Here is a 16,803-nt window from a genome sequence, read left to right as displayed (position 1 = left end):
CATTTCATCCACAAGTGTATAAGCAATTTATGACTCGTGCACAACTTTTCAGCTTCTGTTCCACCAAATGATTGTTGGAGAAACAAGAGCAAGATAACACAATGCCTCCATAACAATTTTAAAGCAATTTACACCAATTATTTAATCTATTTTAAGAGTTGTAACAAATTGTACATGTGCATTTAGCCCGTTTCCCACAGTGGGGTCCGGACTAAAAAGGAACCGAACTACGGTTAGTATTTCTAATGATAGCAGTGTTTGACAATCACATAAATCTTCTCACCTCCTTGCACATGGGAAGATCTGCAGATGTGCGTGCAAAAAGCAGCCAGAGTAGAAGAGTGCAGGGAGCACACAGGCTCAGGTGTCTCAGGCCTCCATGCATCACAGAGCTCTGCTGGTGCTGAAATGATGGAGACAGAGGAGCAGAGAGCTGACCTGAGCCCTCAGGTGCTGCAGAGGGCGGAGCTTATCACTCAACTGTGAGCAAAATCCTGGCAGGCTATTTGCTGTTTTATTGGTCTGACCACTTTTTATTATTTATCTGCCTGACTAACTCTTACTGCCGCTACTTAAGATTGTAATCAGTGTTTAGACTTGGGAAAGAACTAATCTTAACTACACATGAAAACACATTTCAGCCACATTTTAGTTTTGCTTATGAGGTGCTAATCATAATTTTGTAGCTCTGTGGTCAGTGTGGCGGACATGAGGTTGTGGGTTCAAGTCCGTGTTGCATCAGGAAGGGCATCAGGAGTAAAACAATTGCCAAATCTTTTATATGAGTTTGCTTGCTGTGACCTCTAAAGAAAGGAGCAGTCGAAAAGAAAGTTTTATCATGACGTGGATGTTCTAATTCATAATACGAGTGCACATCTATAAAATGCTAAGTTATGATTATAAAATAGTATTGCATGATTATCAGATGTAAAGACATATATTTGAGATAATACCTGTATAAAGAAGCAAAAGGCATAATAGTGTGAATGCTTACTTAGCATTCACACTATTGCGATCCTATTGCCACTTCTAAATTCTTCCGTACATTTTTCTGCATTTTTCTCGTTCCATAATTTTTGTGCCCTTTCAACAAATCATATATCAAAACGTTCAGCTCTTTTAGGACAATCCTATGACTTTTGGTATTGGTGCAACTTTAGCTTTTTGAAATATTTAGCCTTTTCTGCCACTTTTTTCTCATAGAAAATGAATTGAGCTCATTTTACCTCCTTCAAATCTTTAGATCCGTTTTCAACCTTTTACTGCTCCTTTCACATTTTGTTCCGCTTCAGCTTCTTTCAGCTTCCTTGTGCAAATTTCAACATGGTTTCAGCTGTTTTGTGCTCCTCTGATTCTTTCTGCTAACTACATTTTTGTGCTTCTTCTAACTTCTGTTAATTTCAGCTTGTCATGGTTCTTTCAGCATTTTTCTGCTATTCCAGCTGTTATTTAGCCATTTCAGCTAACTCCACATTTTTAGCTCATTTCAGCTTCCATTTCCTTCTAGCAATTTAAACTTCTGCCTTTTCAGCTATTTTTTTGTGCAAATTTCAGCTTTTTTAGCTAATTAGTAATTAGCTTATTTCTGCTTATTTAAACCTGATTAACCAAATGTGTTTTCTTCTGCTAATTGAGGTTTGTTCTTCCATTTCAGCATGTTTTAGCTAATTTCAGCAAGTTCTTCTGCAATTTTTGCAGGAAATGCATTTTTTCTAGTATTTAATATTTGTAAAACGCTAATTTTTTAACAACAGTTACTACACAGTTAGCACCTGTGATAATCTTTAATAGGTGTGTGTAGCTATTTTTTATGCCATCGAATTGCCCCTTGAGATAGAATAAAATAATCTGAATTGAGTTTAACTGTGATTGGTACTGAGGTGAACAGAAAGCAACATTTATTGCTTGCCTCCTGAAGTGATGGAAGGGGTTGAGCAGAAAGTAATCACACACCTCTTCACCCCCCCCCCCCCCCCCCCACCCCCACCCACCACCACGTCCCCCACACACACACACACTTTCAGGTTAAAAAGTTACTTTGAGGGCTTTGGTAAAATTTGAACACAAACTCAATACAAGAATAACGAGCATATGAACAGATATGAGCAGTTTTATACATACAGTATAATGATGTCTGTGTTGCTGATGAAATCAAGAAGTTTTTTTCTGACAATCAATCAATCAAACTTTATTTATAGAGCCCTTTCCAGCAGCCAAAAGGTGCACAAAGTGCTGCACAATACAGAAGTTAAAAAACAAACGAGAATAAAAAATCAGCCAGTTAAAAACAAAAACAATTAAAACAAAGCAAGATTGTCAAAGACCTACTAGGTATTAAAAGCCTGCCTGAATAAAAAGGTTATAAGATTAGATTTAAAATGCTCCATGTCAGTGATGGAGCGCAAGTCCTGAGGTAGCTGGTTCCAGAGTCTGTGTGTAACAACCGAAAAGCCGGGTCACCCCATCGTTTGTAGTTGGACTATGGGACAGAGACAATTACATCAACTATTAACACAAAGAGAAAAGAGTGGATTTATAGGTTTATTTTTTAACACTTTATTTATTAAAAGCCCAATAACATATTTTGATGGTCCAAGTTAACAGAATTATGTAATAAAACCGTGCAATATACATACAAGTTTAAAATTCAATGCATGACTTTGAATTTTAAACAAAACCCTTGTCTAAAACGTAATCCTGTAACTTGATACTGTGTCTTATTGTTATTCCCAGACAAAGTTTCAGTGCAAATACTACAAACCAGTTTCAACAAAGAAACTGGAGCTTTTGGAGGCTTCACCTTTTTAACAGTTTAGTCAGATGAGGAAAACCGGGATCTTTGCAGCCATTTAAAACTTCATATAGAAAAATAATAACTGAATATATTTGTAAAATCAACAATTCAATTCTGTTTTGCTACAAATTTAAATGTGATAACAAAACTTTAACTTTCCTCTAAATAAATGTTTTGTTGTTGGTAAATGTAGGTAAGTACGCTGGTCGTTAAGTGGATTGACAGAAAATTTTAAAGTACATGTACTTATGAACATGGCAACATCAGGTTTGAGTTGTGTATTCTAGCGTTAGGCAGCATCCTCAATACTCTGTTGGAAATTTAAAATAAGGTATATTGAAAAATGTATAAAAATAAGTTTTGAGTATATGCTTCATGACACTTGTACAATTTCAACCAGAAAACGTCAGAATGTTTAAACAAGTTATGATTTGTGCTCATGCTTACATTTACCTTCCTGTTCCGAATATATTTGTCCCCCATCACAAAGCAAAAAAGGGGGATTGGAAACTCTCTCCATCTGTGCATGTCGTTAGCTCGATAACTTGGAAAAAAAAGTCTGGTACTGACTTCCATTTTGGTGTGGCATTGCATCTAGACATAAGAAAGATTTCTTGTAAAAACTGGGTTGCCATGTCAAAATCTAAGATGGCCACAACCACATATATATAAACCCTGTGAGCTCGATAACTTAAAAAATAAGCAATGGGCCAACTTATTTTTTGGTGTAGCTGCATTTAGGAATAGAAGGAAATGATGCTTTCGTTTTTGTTTAGTTTCCTCAAATGACTGTGGTGACCCAAGCTTAATCTAAGGTAGCCAAGGCCACCACTGGCCACCACTGGCCACCCCCTGGCTCCGCCATTGCACCTGGTGACGTAAAATTGTACCCTTCGCTCGCCAGGTTCCATGACTCTGTGCCACCTCACCAAAAAAAAAAAAAAACTACCCCACTTCTACACATATTGTTCCTACCTACATTAATACCTTGCACCAAAAATATTAAAGTTTACTTGCATTCCCTATTCAATTCCTATTAAAAAAAAAAAAGTTATATTCAAATCTTTTAGCGAGGGGGTACATAGGCCTACTGCTCGTTTATTACATGTAATGCAATTAATTAAGTCTTGTAAATCTAAAACTGTGCGTATAATTTTTCAGGGAATGTGCAAAGCATGTTAAAAAAAACAAGTCACGTGACCCAAAAAGAGGAACCCTGGAGACACAGTCACTGCAGCCAGCACCCGACCCCATCAGGTAGCGTTGCCAGCATCCACTTTAGAGTCAACAGAAAGACCACTGTCAGAAAATCTGTTGTTCTGTCCTCAGTCTCAGATTCAAAACGACAGTCTCGACTTCCAGCTGACGACCGTCTACTCTACGACCACAAAAAAGATGCCTTCTGTAGCAAGAACCAAATGCTGTGCCAGAAGGAAACCGTCTGCAAGCACCAAACGTGGGCGTTTTGGGATGTGGTTCAGGCGGTACTTCAGGTTGTTTTAACGTTACTCCGCACAAAAAGGGAAATGTTAGAGAAGGAAATGCTGGAAAAGGAGCGAGAGGATGACATCAGAGTATGGGTCGACCCAAAGAGGACAATCCACATTTTTAAATGACGAGTAAAGTTTGGTTCAAGTTTTAAAAACATTCATCATTATTAGAACAGATACTCGTGCACAGAAAACGATCAGCCAGTTGTAATCTGATCTTAAATCCACTGTCTATGGGAGATAACACCTGGAGTGAGTCATGTATATGTTTCCTCCACAGGTCTTTCCAAACTAAAGCTGCTTCAAAATGTTGCTGCCAACCTGAAGTCCTGGAAATAAACCAGTTTAAGCCGTTATTGTTCTGCTGGTGTCTTTTAAATGTCAATACCCCTATTTTCTTCAGTTATGTATTGATATTTAAATTTATGAGTTTATGCTCTGGCTTTTCTCTGGAGAAAACGTTGAACGAAAGCGTCCCCATCCCATTGGTTGGGAGGAAGCATGTAAGAACCGTTATGGACAAAAAGAATAGTCATCTTCTCAGCATACTGAAGATTCTGCAGAAGCTGCAAAGAAAAGAAAAAATAAAAACTACAAGTTCAGAGGGAAAAAACACAACATTAACAAGAAGATACACAGTTAGCCATAAAGCGCATACCCGGTACTAAAATCTTATTTACTCTAAACATGTTTAGTTACACATCCACTTGTTTAGTTTCTGCCTCTAACATAAACAGCTCACAGAAACAAGAAGCAACACTGTAAAACGCTGCCATGCTTTGATATTATCTCAACACTCGCATTAGACATGACACTTACTTTAGGTGTGATGAAAAAGTACTGAGAAGTAGTTTCTTTGCAGGCTGTGCGAACCACAATGTCAAAAACTCTCCTCTCGTTTACAGGATCCATTCCCTGGGAGAAAAAATAAATAAAAACTAAGACCACAGCGGAGTTATCTAATTACTGTATTTTTCTCTGTATAAGTCACGTGTTTTTTGCAAAATTTGCATGCCCTGCGACTTACAGGCCAAAGTGACGTATTTATGTTTTTTTTTCCCATATTTATAAACTAATTTTTGGCTGAGATATGACTGTTTTCATTCATTCTGAAAAATTTGAGCACTACCATTTTTCAGCCGCTAGATGGCACTCGAGTAGCAACGCAGCCATTGTATCATGTAATAGGTAAAAGTGGCTATAATGACAAATTCTAAAAAGTTCAAGACAAAAACAACTGGACTTAATTTATTATACTTTACTTTATACTTTGTTTTTGTCTTGAACTTTTTTGATTTTACCATGTCCTGGATAACTGAGAATCTTCACCAGCTATTAATGACACAATCGTCTTGCCACAGTCTGCCACCTTCGTTCTGCTCGCTGCTTGGAGTAACCGTCAAATCAGCTGCATTTCACTGCCCCAGCGAAATGCAGCTAATTTGACCATTAAAGTACATTTATTAAGTAAAAGTTCAACTGAGACACATCTTTGCTATAATTTCGAGCAAACAAATAATTGTTTTAGGTGCTTTTCTTGTTAAATTTAGAAGAAACGTGCAGCGTTCCTCCTTTTTTCTTCTGCGCAGTCTGCGCGGAGCACCGAGGCAGCGAATACTTTTGAAATACAGCTAATTTGATTGTTAAAGTCCTTTTATTAAGCAAACGTTAGACTGAGACACACCTTTACTCTAAAGTCGAGCAAACAAACAATTGTTTTTAGGTGTTTATCTTGTTTAAATTCGAAGAAATGAACAGCGGCTCGTCCCACTGTGCATGCCCGATTCCGGGTTTTGAAATACAGCTGATTTGACCATCAAAGTGCATTTATTAAGTAAAGCAAACAAATAATTGTTTTTAAGTGTTAATATTGTTAAATTCTTGTTAAAGTCCTCCCATGTACGCCCCAGCGACCGTCAATTGGCAGCCAATTGATTTTTGGCACAACACTGGCCCACATTTCCAGGTTGTCAGCGGTGACGCATAATAGATGCAACGTATACAGCGAAGCAACACATGTATGGATTTTTCCACTTTATTAGACATATTTGGACTGATGCGACTTATACGGTGGAGTGACATTTACGGCGGAAAATACGGTATGCGGGCAGTTGTTGGTGTATAAACGCTTGGAGACATGTAGGTAGAAAAATAAATATATTTTTAATTAAAAGCCTGCCCTTCCTTAAAGGACTGCACGCCACTCGCCACCTCTAATGCCAGTTTCAGACTTAAAAGATTTGCCCCAGTCTTAAACAAAAGCATAAATAATGCCTTCATTAAGCTTTCATACCTGGTTGATCTCGTCCACCACTCTAAAGGGGCAGCGATTGAGCTCCTGTAAGGCCATCAGGTAAAGCATGGTGGAAACGCTGCGCTCTCCTCCGCTCTGATGGTGCGCAGTCAGCTCGTGGAGCTGAGTGCTGCTGTGGAACTTCACTCGAATGCGGATCCCATACTTGTCATACTCCTCCTGAAAGGCAGCAGGGCCATGGCAAACATGTTTGTAACAAATTAAAAACTGATTCGAGAATGCTTAAAGTCAACGACGATGGTGGTTGATCGATCTGAAATGCTGTTTTATAAAATACTTAAATATAATCAGAACCTTCATATCAATAATTTAAAACCAGGCGTAGAAGCACAACACTGTTTACATGATCGCTCTTATTTTAGATTCACCAAAGAATTTATAGTTAAAAAAATTAATCTTGCTTTTTTTAATTATTTGTTAGGCTAGTTTGAAAAAAAAGAGCTATGAGTTTCTTTAAAGAATAAATGGCAGGAGTTATTAATGTTTAAACAAACCATGCGCCTGGATGTACCTCATTCTCTGAGTGCAAATCGACCTCTCCTACACACTGCATGGAGCGAAAGAAATCACTGAACTTGTCATTGATCTGTTCAATCAGCTGCTTCAGAGGGTTCAGCCAGCGTTCTTTAGCCTGCGACAGACACAACAAAGAAAAAAATAAAATAAAATTTAATACACAGGAGCCAATTTAGCACAAAGAAGATGACAGAAACACTTCAGAAGAACTACCGCAGTAAAATAAGCATGCACCTCTGATATGTTCTGTCTGTAGGTGTTGAGGGCGTCGGTCTTTTTCTTATGCTCGTTCTCAAGATGTTTGATTTCCTGCTCTCTCCTGTTGTACTCTTCAACAACCTGCAAGGTCAAGACCATAAGCAGGACAAATACTTGGCAAATTTGCAGGAAAAAAAGGGAACTTTTTTAAGATTACTGAACCAGTTACAACAAAAGATGATTTTTTTTCTAGTTTAAAGTTACTTATTGTTCTGGGAAGAAAAAAAAAAGATGTTCTTCAGCTCTTACATTTTCGCTGAGACCAGTGAAGCACTCAGCTCTGGACCGCTCCTCATTTAGCATGGCATCAACATCGTCTAGTGTGTCAGGTAGTTTGGTGAAGGCCTGCATGAATAAATCAAGAACTATAAAACTCAAGAGGCCTCAGCAACAATTATCTTAAATCTGTGGCCAGAGATGTAAAAAAGGAGAGTGAACACTGACTTTACGGAGGTCCTCAGGTAACACCGCGTCTGGCTGCATCTTGCAGATGGACTTTGCTCTCCTCAGCAGACCTTTGCATTGTTCTGTCAGCTGCACCTTCCGTTGCTCCAGACGGCTGCACTTTTGCTGTAATAACACAGGAAGCGTTAGCAAAAAAAAAACAATGAAGTCCTGAGAGCTACGAATTCAACACTGTCTCAGCTATCGTATGACTGTTTGTATGCAAAATCCTTACATCCATCATCTTCAGCTCAGAGGCACCTTCTCTACAGTCATTCTCGAGCTTGGTCTTCTCTGCTGTTAACCCCACTGTCTCCAAAGCCAGATACACTTTCTCCATTGTCAGATTGGCTCTCAGCTGCAGATGATAAGACAAAAAAAACAAAGAGTACAGCACAAAGACAACGGGACAACAATGAAACATTTCACATAGAAATAGATTGTAATATCAAGAAAAAAAACTGTCCCTAAAGAGTATTTTTTATTGTTTTTAATGCAATGAATGCAGAGAATGTTCAGGTTTTAGTTTGAAGTTTTATTTTCCATACCTTCATCTGAGCCACAAATGCAGTGACTATGGTCACCTTCTGGAAATTGACAGCTTTAATTTTCTCTTTAGTTTCCTCTTCAATCTTCTTCAGGTCTATGGCGCTGTGCTCCATCTGCCTCAAACTAAACATATGAGAAGAAAGGCTTGGGTCATTTTATAAAGTCTGAGTTAACCAAACTTAAATAGATCATCTAATACAGGGGTCTGCAAACTTTACGATCAAGAGCCATTTTACGCTTTCGTTCACTAAATTAAAAGTGATCAGAGCCGCAACAACCTGCTACAACTGTGATTATCAACTGGTGGCCCATGGGCCACTTTAGGTTTGTTGGAGGGGGCTTTTGTGGCCATTAGGGGTGACATTATAAATATTAAAAAAAAACTAATAATTTATATTTTTACAATTTAAGACAAATGAAAAGACCAGATAATTGTTGGGGGGTGGGGGGTAGTTTTCTAATTAATAAAAACTATGAACTATGCAGAACTACGTTTTTTTTTTATTGTGGAAAAAAAATTAAGTATAGAAATAAAGTTAAAGTGAGTATGTTTTACTCATTGTACATGTTCCAATATTCACATATTTGCAAAAGAAATTACAGGAAAACTGCTAAAACGAATACTTTTTGTCGTTTGTATAACAACCAATAAAATTCAGTTTTATGTTAGTTTTGGTCAAAGCTTGAAAGCGCCGCTCCGGAGGAACCAAAGAATCGCATGTAGCTCCAGAGCTGCAGATTGCAGATCCCTGATCTAATATTTAAGTAGGTAAATGCACCAGTATTTAAAGAGGAAAAAAATCCTACTTATGAGACTTTCTGATGTTGTGCCAAAGGCTTACCTGTCTTGTTTAGTGCTGATTTTCTGCTCCAGTTGTCTCTTTCTCCCCTTTATTTCAGAAAGTCTCTTCTTCTCTGACAACAGTTCATTTTCACGGCGGTCCAGTGCAGTGGCTTCTTTCTGCAGGGCCTTCATCCGTTCGCTGATGTCTCGCAGCTTTACCTCGCAGGCCTGGTTGAAGCAAAAATAGGCAACTTGACTCTCGCCTCAGCTAAACTCTAGAAACCCTAAATTACAATACATACCTAAACATACCAAGGTCCCATGTGTTCAAATTAATGACAGAAGCTAAAGAAAAGTGTTTTGATTTTGCTTCTAGATTAGTTTTATTACCTGCAGCTGCTGCTCCAGCTGCCGTTTCTTCTCAGCATCCACAGTGATTGTGAGGTACTGAGACTGAAGCACTGCAGAGTTACTGGTGCTTATTTTGTTGGAATAAAACGACCGTTTTACTTGATACTTCTCATCTGTTGTGTATAACACCTTGATGTAGGGTTCCTCAATCACCTGGGGGTGGGGAGAGAAACATCAGCTGACAAGTAAAAATAAACTTTCAAAAATGAAAGTTAAACAAAAACTCATCTTTAAAAAAATGACACACACTTGCAATTTTAGCTTTAATAAATTATGGAAAATATCTTAAATTTAGGAGTTGTTTAATCCCATTCAGTGACTATTCATAAATCAGGCTGATATAGCTGGTATCATCTACTACAGAAAAAAATCCATTTCAAAGAGCATCCTTTTTCTCCGTTTCTTTATAGAAACGTTAATGCGCGTAACAACAGGAACGTACCGTTTTAATCAAGGCTTTGGTTTGGTCATTGCCCACCGGCACATCGTGCACCCTGTACTGAAAACAGAGGTAACTCATCACCTCTTCAGGAGCATCAAACATCTCCCGGAGGTAAGAGAAGAACCCAAAACGACTGCAGAGAGAAGACAAAAAATGTAACAGGGAGCATTAAAACAATGCAAGGAAAAATAAAGGAATCAAGTTCACCAACATCAACTTGTTTTTCTTGTTGGTTGTTCGTTTATCTTAATGAACAGAACGGTGCATTAAAAAGGTCAAAATTCAGACTAAGATGTTAACTGCTGATCTGACCAATAAGGCCAACACCACTGAATCAGCCACCATTTTGCTTGGTCTTTAGCATATTAAAGCTTTTCATTTCATTTACAGAACAGGACAAACGATAAAATCTTATCAGACTTTATAATATACTGTACACACCAGGGCTGTTCAACTACAGGGGGTCACAGTTACTGAAAACCATGAGCTCAGGGGCCAGACATCCAGTGGTTATTGTCATTAAGTTAGTTTGTTTAATGGTTTAAAATCTAGTTCATTTAAAATGAACTCATTGGTGGGCCGAACTGAGTTCATCCGTAGGCCTAATTTGGCCCCCGGGCTGCCAGTTGAATAGCCCTGGTATACACCATGTACAGCCAAGTGGTAAGATGCAATGTTGTGTTTGAAAGCTTGAGCGAGAGAAAGAAACTGTCACACACAGGTCATTAGTGGGACACAGTCACAGACATACCTGGTGCTCTTAGACAACTTTAAAGGTAAAATCAGAGTTAATGTTTTAAATCAGACTGAAATGTTCAAGAGCAGGACAGTTTTTCTGCAAGAGATAGCGTGATGTTTCGTCTGAAGGACTGAAAGGTCAGCTTCTATTTCTGAGCCATCTGATAAAAAAAAAAAATGAACAGAAAAACATGCAGAAAACTAATACTGTATAAAATAATAAAAACTTTTTGGTAAAATGTGTTGCATGTATAAAATATTCTAAACTAGTTTCCAGATACAGAAATGCATTTCATTCTCACCTCAGTGATTCAATATTTCTTGAAGGCGTTCGTTTGGAACACGACTCCGCCGGAGCGGAGATGGAGTTGACTTTTAAGTTCAACTTGTCACGAACCTAAGCATAAAAAGACACCATCTTTATTTAACTTAAACAGTTTGTATAATGTAAATATAACATAAACTGTCTGTCCTCCAAAAAGCTGGACACCACCCTGACCTCAGTCATGAACTTCTCCATGTCGTCTTTCCTCTGGAAGACAAACGCTCGCAGGTCGTGGAAAGAGATGTGGTTCTCCACATACTTCGCAAAACGATGATCCTTCACATTAATCTGTGGCAAAAAGGCAGAGCTACCATTAGGACAATTTATATTTAGGGGGGAAATAAATGTGTTCAGGTGTTTCATCAACAATCAGTCCTGAGACACGAATTCCCTCTAATTAAAAAAAATTAAAATAAAGAAGGAAGATTCTTTATTTAACTGTCTTGTGATGTAAATATGTAATTATTTAGGTAGTTTTATTTCATCTATTTTAGCATTTATATACCATTAATTGTTTTTAAATGGCTACAAAAGTCAAAGCATGGCCGTTTCTAGGATGACATATTTAACATTTGTTTTAATAAGGCTGACCATTTTTGTCAGACTTGTCCGTCAGTGGGACTCACCACCAACATCATGGGCTCGTGGACGTTCCCTATAAAGAGTTGTCTGTTGTCTCTGAGCCACTGGAGGGCAGTGTGCGTGTCTCTGTGGCGACCTCGAAGCCTCTCCTCTTTGGCATTCATCATGTTGTTCATGTCACTGAGCTTCTTCTTCAACACTGAAAATAAAAAAACTGAATTTAGTACACCTAGCAGTATCTTAAATTATTATCTATGCTGAGTTTTGTTGGTGGTAAAATGGATAAAACTAACTTGTGGACTCAGCTGTGACATTGTCCTTCTCCCTGCGCAGGTCGGCCCTCTCTCCCTCCATCTTTGCTCTCTCCTGCTGAATTCCCCTGAGCTCCACATTAACAGCATTAATCTGTGGAGTCACATCCGGCTGGTCGCTAATTTTGTCCAGCTCTGCCTTCAGGTCTTCGATGGTTCGTCTGGTGTTGGTGATTCGCTTCTGGTGGTCTTCCTCCTCCATCTGCTTCAGCCTCAGTGTCTGTTTAATGTCGTCAATCTGTAGAGAACAGGTCCTCATTTATTGTGAACTTCTGGCAGCCACATATAATCTTACATCGTGAACATGGTTTAAGTGTTTTCAGCTCAGACATGTGTACATTTTTCTCCTCCTCTCTGATCGATCAGCCCCACCTCTTTGTTTTTGCGATCCAGCTGATCTTGTTTCTGTTTGCACTTGAGTGAGGCTTCTTTGATAGCAGCGGTCTGAAACGCAACAAGCTCATCTTAATGACAGTAATCAGAAAAACACACAGAATCCAACCTACAGTGAAAAAGTAGAATGGCTTACGTCATGCTATGTTGAGAATGAGAATTGATGCGAGTTACAGCTGTTTTGGTCAAACCTAGTAAAGAACATTATCAAAGATCTTATGTATGAAGTAGGGATGAGTCTCAGCTACTACCACACCAAATTTTAGCTCATATGTAAAACTGACTGAGCTCTAGTCATTTTTGTGTATGCTAACCTCAGCTATGGTGGCCATCCTGATTTAAAATGACTTCAAAAGTTAATTAGTTGTAGCTGTGCCTCTAATGATTACTTTGAGTTTATTTTAAATCCATCCACAGATTCATGAGGTATTTTGTAGAGACAGGAAAACACACTTACAGACAAGGGCAAAAAAAAAAAAAACATTATCTGCCTTTCAGGCAATAAATATCTCACTGACATGTAATATGAACTTGAAATAGTTAAACTGGAATAAAAGCCTTTAAATAAAAAATATTATTGAAAACATATATATATATATATATATATATAATATATATATTTAGTAAAAAATGTCCATTTGTGCTTCAATTTGTGTCTTCAACCCCCTGCTTTAAAACCAGACACATCAGGGAGGATCATTGTTCAGTTTGTTACCTTAGCCTTCATTTGTGCCTCGGTGGGCTTCAGTTGGTCATCAATCTGCTGGATCTTCGTGAGCATGGGTGCTTGCGCCTGCTTCAGGATAGAAAGCTGCTTCTTGGCCTCCTCACGCTCTTTTTTCACACCTTCAAGTTCTTTACGTGTGGTCTCGTACTCCTGAGATTCAGTGGAAAGAATTAAGAATGCATGCTTGTATACTTTCTTCTTCTTGTGCACAGCATCCCAGGTCAGCAACTCACCACCCACGGTTTCTTCTTCTCCAGCAGCTCGATGACGTCCAGATGCCTCTTCTTTTCATAGTACCGATTCACATCATGCTTGTTCCTCTCATTCCTCTGCTTGGCCTTTTCCAGGAAGCTCGCCTTTTCCTTCAAATCGTTCTACAGAGAAACATCAAGTCAAAAACACAAGATTTCCCTTTACATTCCTTCCAACACCAAAAACTTGTCAATATTATACAGTGAAATTTTAATTGTGATTTATGAACAAAATCAAAAATCTAGTAACAATGATGACTGCCTTTCAGTTTAGATGCTGTCAGGAGTTGTCCAAACAGATTCAAAAAAGGAAAAGTTCTTGTCACTTTACCTCCAGTTCTCGTTCTTTGGTGCGGAAGTTTTTTAGCTCACAGTGGTACTCATACATTTCTGGTGGTCCAACGGACTTCTCAGTTGCCTCAAGCAACTCAATTTTAGACATTTTAGCAAATTCTCCAACTTTCTCCTGTCACGAAAAACACACCAAACAAAGGAAAAGGAGCAACACATTGTGAATTACAATCGAATTCATTATGCTTACGTGAAGCACTGGGAATGCATGTTACGGTATTTCTTAGCGCCTTTCAAGATACCTAAGGACACTTTATAATATTAAAAACAATACAGTATAAAATTAAAATAAAAAGCACATACTAAAATTTAAAAACAAGCAGAAATGATTAAGTAATTAGAGTGAGAAGTGTAACTTGAACAGATGGGTTTTGAGTGATTCGAAGGAAGGAAGAGTCAATATTGCAGATGTCTGGAGAACGAGAGTTCCTGAGTTGGAGAGCAGAGTGGAAAAAAGCTCTGTTTCCCATGGTGCTGAGGCAGACGAAGGGCACAGTGAGGTGGATAGAAGAGGAAGAACAGGGGGCGTGGGAATGGATGGTGACGTGCAGATCGGACAGATAAGGAGGGGTGAGGTTGTGGATGGCCTTGAATGTGTACAGGAGGATTTAAAAGTGAATTCTAAACATGATCGGAAGCCAGCGTTACACGACAGCTGCACAGACGTACCTGAGGCAGGAACTGGCACAGGTTGCTGACTTGGATATGCAGAGCTTTGACCTCCTCCTCCACAATTTTCTGGCTGCAGTGTTTCCCATTAAGCATCCAAAGGGACTGATTGTTCTCCACATGGATTTCTCGATTAATGATCACATTACCACCATTTTTGTGCCTATAACAATAAAAAAACGATCCAATAAATACAAAAATTTCTAACATCATTACTATTATTTATCTGATTTGCAGAGAAAAAAACATTTTAGCTGTTGAGTAATGTAATTTTTTAATACTTGAGTTGCTTCATAAACAATTTTCAAACCACGAAATACAAAATGATGTCTTAGTAAAAGTGACGGTAAATATAATCTATTTTTGATCACTTACAGTTCGATCTCAATGAAACCTTTATGGCAGCCACGTTTGACATAGAGCCCAACCTACAGAAAAATAAAAGTTGTACTAATAATCATGATCAGAAATTTAAAAAGTTCAGTCTTTTATATGAATTCTAGGGTTTTGTTGAGAAATGGTGTAAATAAATAAAAAGTAACATTTTATGTTTTTATTAATGTACAATTAAACATAAAATTTGTAGTGCTTTTTTATTTTTGAAGCAAGAAATTGAACAGTTGTTGTAATGTGCAGCTTTGTCTCTAGATAATAATAAATCCCAAAAAATAGGCAAAATATTTGAACTTTTTCCATTTCATCTTTATTTTTTTTTAATAAAAATCCAATTATGTTCCTTTCCTGAATGTTATTAGTAGTAATCAAGCCCAGGATGAGTTCATGAACTTGCGGTTGTGTGTCACTGATGTTTACCTTGTCTCCTCTCCCCAGAATAGCCGTCTTCCCAGCCAGACCCAGACAGATGGCACACACAATGCTGGACTTTCCAGTCCCATTGGCACCAACAATCATGTTCAGATTGGGTCCAGGATACACCACAGAGTAGTCATATGTCCTGTCAGTGGACAGAGTAGACATTTAATATTTTCTGCTGAGTTTTAAAGCACAAGTGCCACTTCAAGCAGCACATAAATGAATGTTGCTAAAGTGATGGTAGCTCAATATTAAATTTATTGGATGCATCAGGATCCAAGACTTCAATTTGTACATTTGTATTGAAATCTCATTTGATTAAAGGCCGTTGAGCATTCAGCTCCTCTTCAGGTCTAGCTGGATTTGAACAAAAAGCAAAGAGGGAGTGAGGTTTTTAATGATTTGATAATTACCTCTGAAGTATCGTGCAAACACAAAAAGGTTCCTAAATTAATCAAAAGAACCAGTACCATGTCGACATATAACAGACAACTTGGAAAAAATGTTTTGTGTTGAATCTTTAGTATTACAAACTGTGTCACCATTAGACAATTTGTTCCAATTTATTAAATTAAATGTAGCACAAACCAAATACATGACCATGTGTGTGTTTGGGGGATTGTTTGTTCTTTTGAGCTGACTTCTGCTGTCTTCCACTTTCCTTTTTTATACACAATTTACCAACGTGACGGTCTGGATTGGTCTCAAAATTAATAAAAACAACAAAAACTACATTTTATTTTTATGCCGTTACTAAAATGGCAGAAATTACACAATAACTTCACGGGATCTCAATTAAAAAGGGTTCAGATCTGTGATATGACAGCTCCAGATTTAACTGTTTACTTGTGGTTGTTAGCATACTGCCGTTGAGCCATTGAAACATGCTAGCTTCTGTTGACAAACTGCAGGTTTATGTTTAAAAATGTCAGCGCTTATGATACAATAACAAATACTGTAGCATATATAAACATGGCATGAAGCATGCTATGGCCTTCTGACATGTTTACCAGTGTTGTTGTGCTTTGGAAGAAGACGCAACTAACTTACAGGAACAAACAAACTTACAGGAAGTTTTTCATCGCGATGCGATGTACGGAACCCTCAACAAACCGATCACGTTCTTCGGAACATTTGGGCTGACCGTCCCTGAAAATGTTCGCAATGCTCGAGGTGGTTTGTGAGCTGTTCATGATTTGACTAAGTCGCTGTCTTTTTCTGGGCTCCGCCATGAGTGACAAGATTGTTGCACACCAAGAAGAAAAAAGTATAATAAAAAAACAACGATATGAGAAATGCTACAGCGTTAATAGGCTCGTTTAGTGATCTCGCGCTCTTCACTGAGAAAAGAAAGAGAAGTGATTGGACGAAAGAGGTCACGTGGGTATAAAACGCCAAACACATACTAACGTTTAATATCGCGAGAATTTGATCTGAGCGAGGGCTCGAAGCTGGTTGCTTTAATTTTCTAACAAAAATCAAGTGTAGTCATGAATACATTAAATGATTCATTAATGATATATATATAAATATATATATACATATATATACAAATATATATACATAAATATATATCCATATATATCCATATATATATATATATATATATATAAATACATAGCAACCAGCTTCGAGCCCTCG

The 16,803-nt window shown here is 38.0% G+C and overlaps 1 protein-coding gene across 1 annotated transcript; it reads right to left on the bottom strand.

Annotated features, from left to right (window-relative positions):
- Positions 1-4,602: 4,602 nt before the first annotated feature.
- On the bottom strand, positions 4,603-16,394 carry smc5 (structural maintenance of chromosomes 5). Its single transcript, XM_037684201.1, has 24 exons — positions 16,231-16,394; positions 15,163-15,304; positions 14,725-14,777; positions 14,350-14,512; positions 13,661-13,795; positions 13,312-13,452; positions 13,067-13,228; positions 12,331-12,402; positions 11,941-12,196; positions 11,692-11,846; positions 11,240-11,353; positions 11,043-11,137; positions 10,003-10,135; positions 9,540-9,713; positions 9,208-9,377; positions 8,365-8,488; positions 8,052-8,174; positions 7,817-7,942; positions 7,622-7,717; positions 7,349-7,453; positions 7,110-7,229; positions 6,578-6,757; positions 5,104-5,199; positions 4,603-4,850 (listed from the first exon to the last, which is right to left on the bottom strand). Exons 1-24 carry the CDS (start codon positions 16,392-16,394, stop codon positions 4,716-4,718), a joined length of 3,234 nt encoding a protein of 1,077 aa, XP_037540129.1. The 3' UTR covers positions 4,603-4,715.
- Between the last annotated feature and the right edge of the window lie 409 nt (positions 16,395-16,803).

This window comes from Nematolebias whitei, chromosome 11 (assembly GCF_014905685.2).
Source record: "Nematolebias whitei isolate Nwh7 chromosome 11, NemWhi1, whole genome shotgun sequence".
Taxonomy (NCBI): Eukaryota; Metazoa; Chordata; class Actinopteri; order Cyprinodontiformes; family Rivulidae; genus Nematolebias; species Nematolebias whitei.
This window is presented reverse-complemented; position numbering and strand designations above follow the sequence as displayed.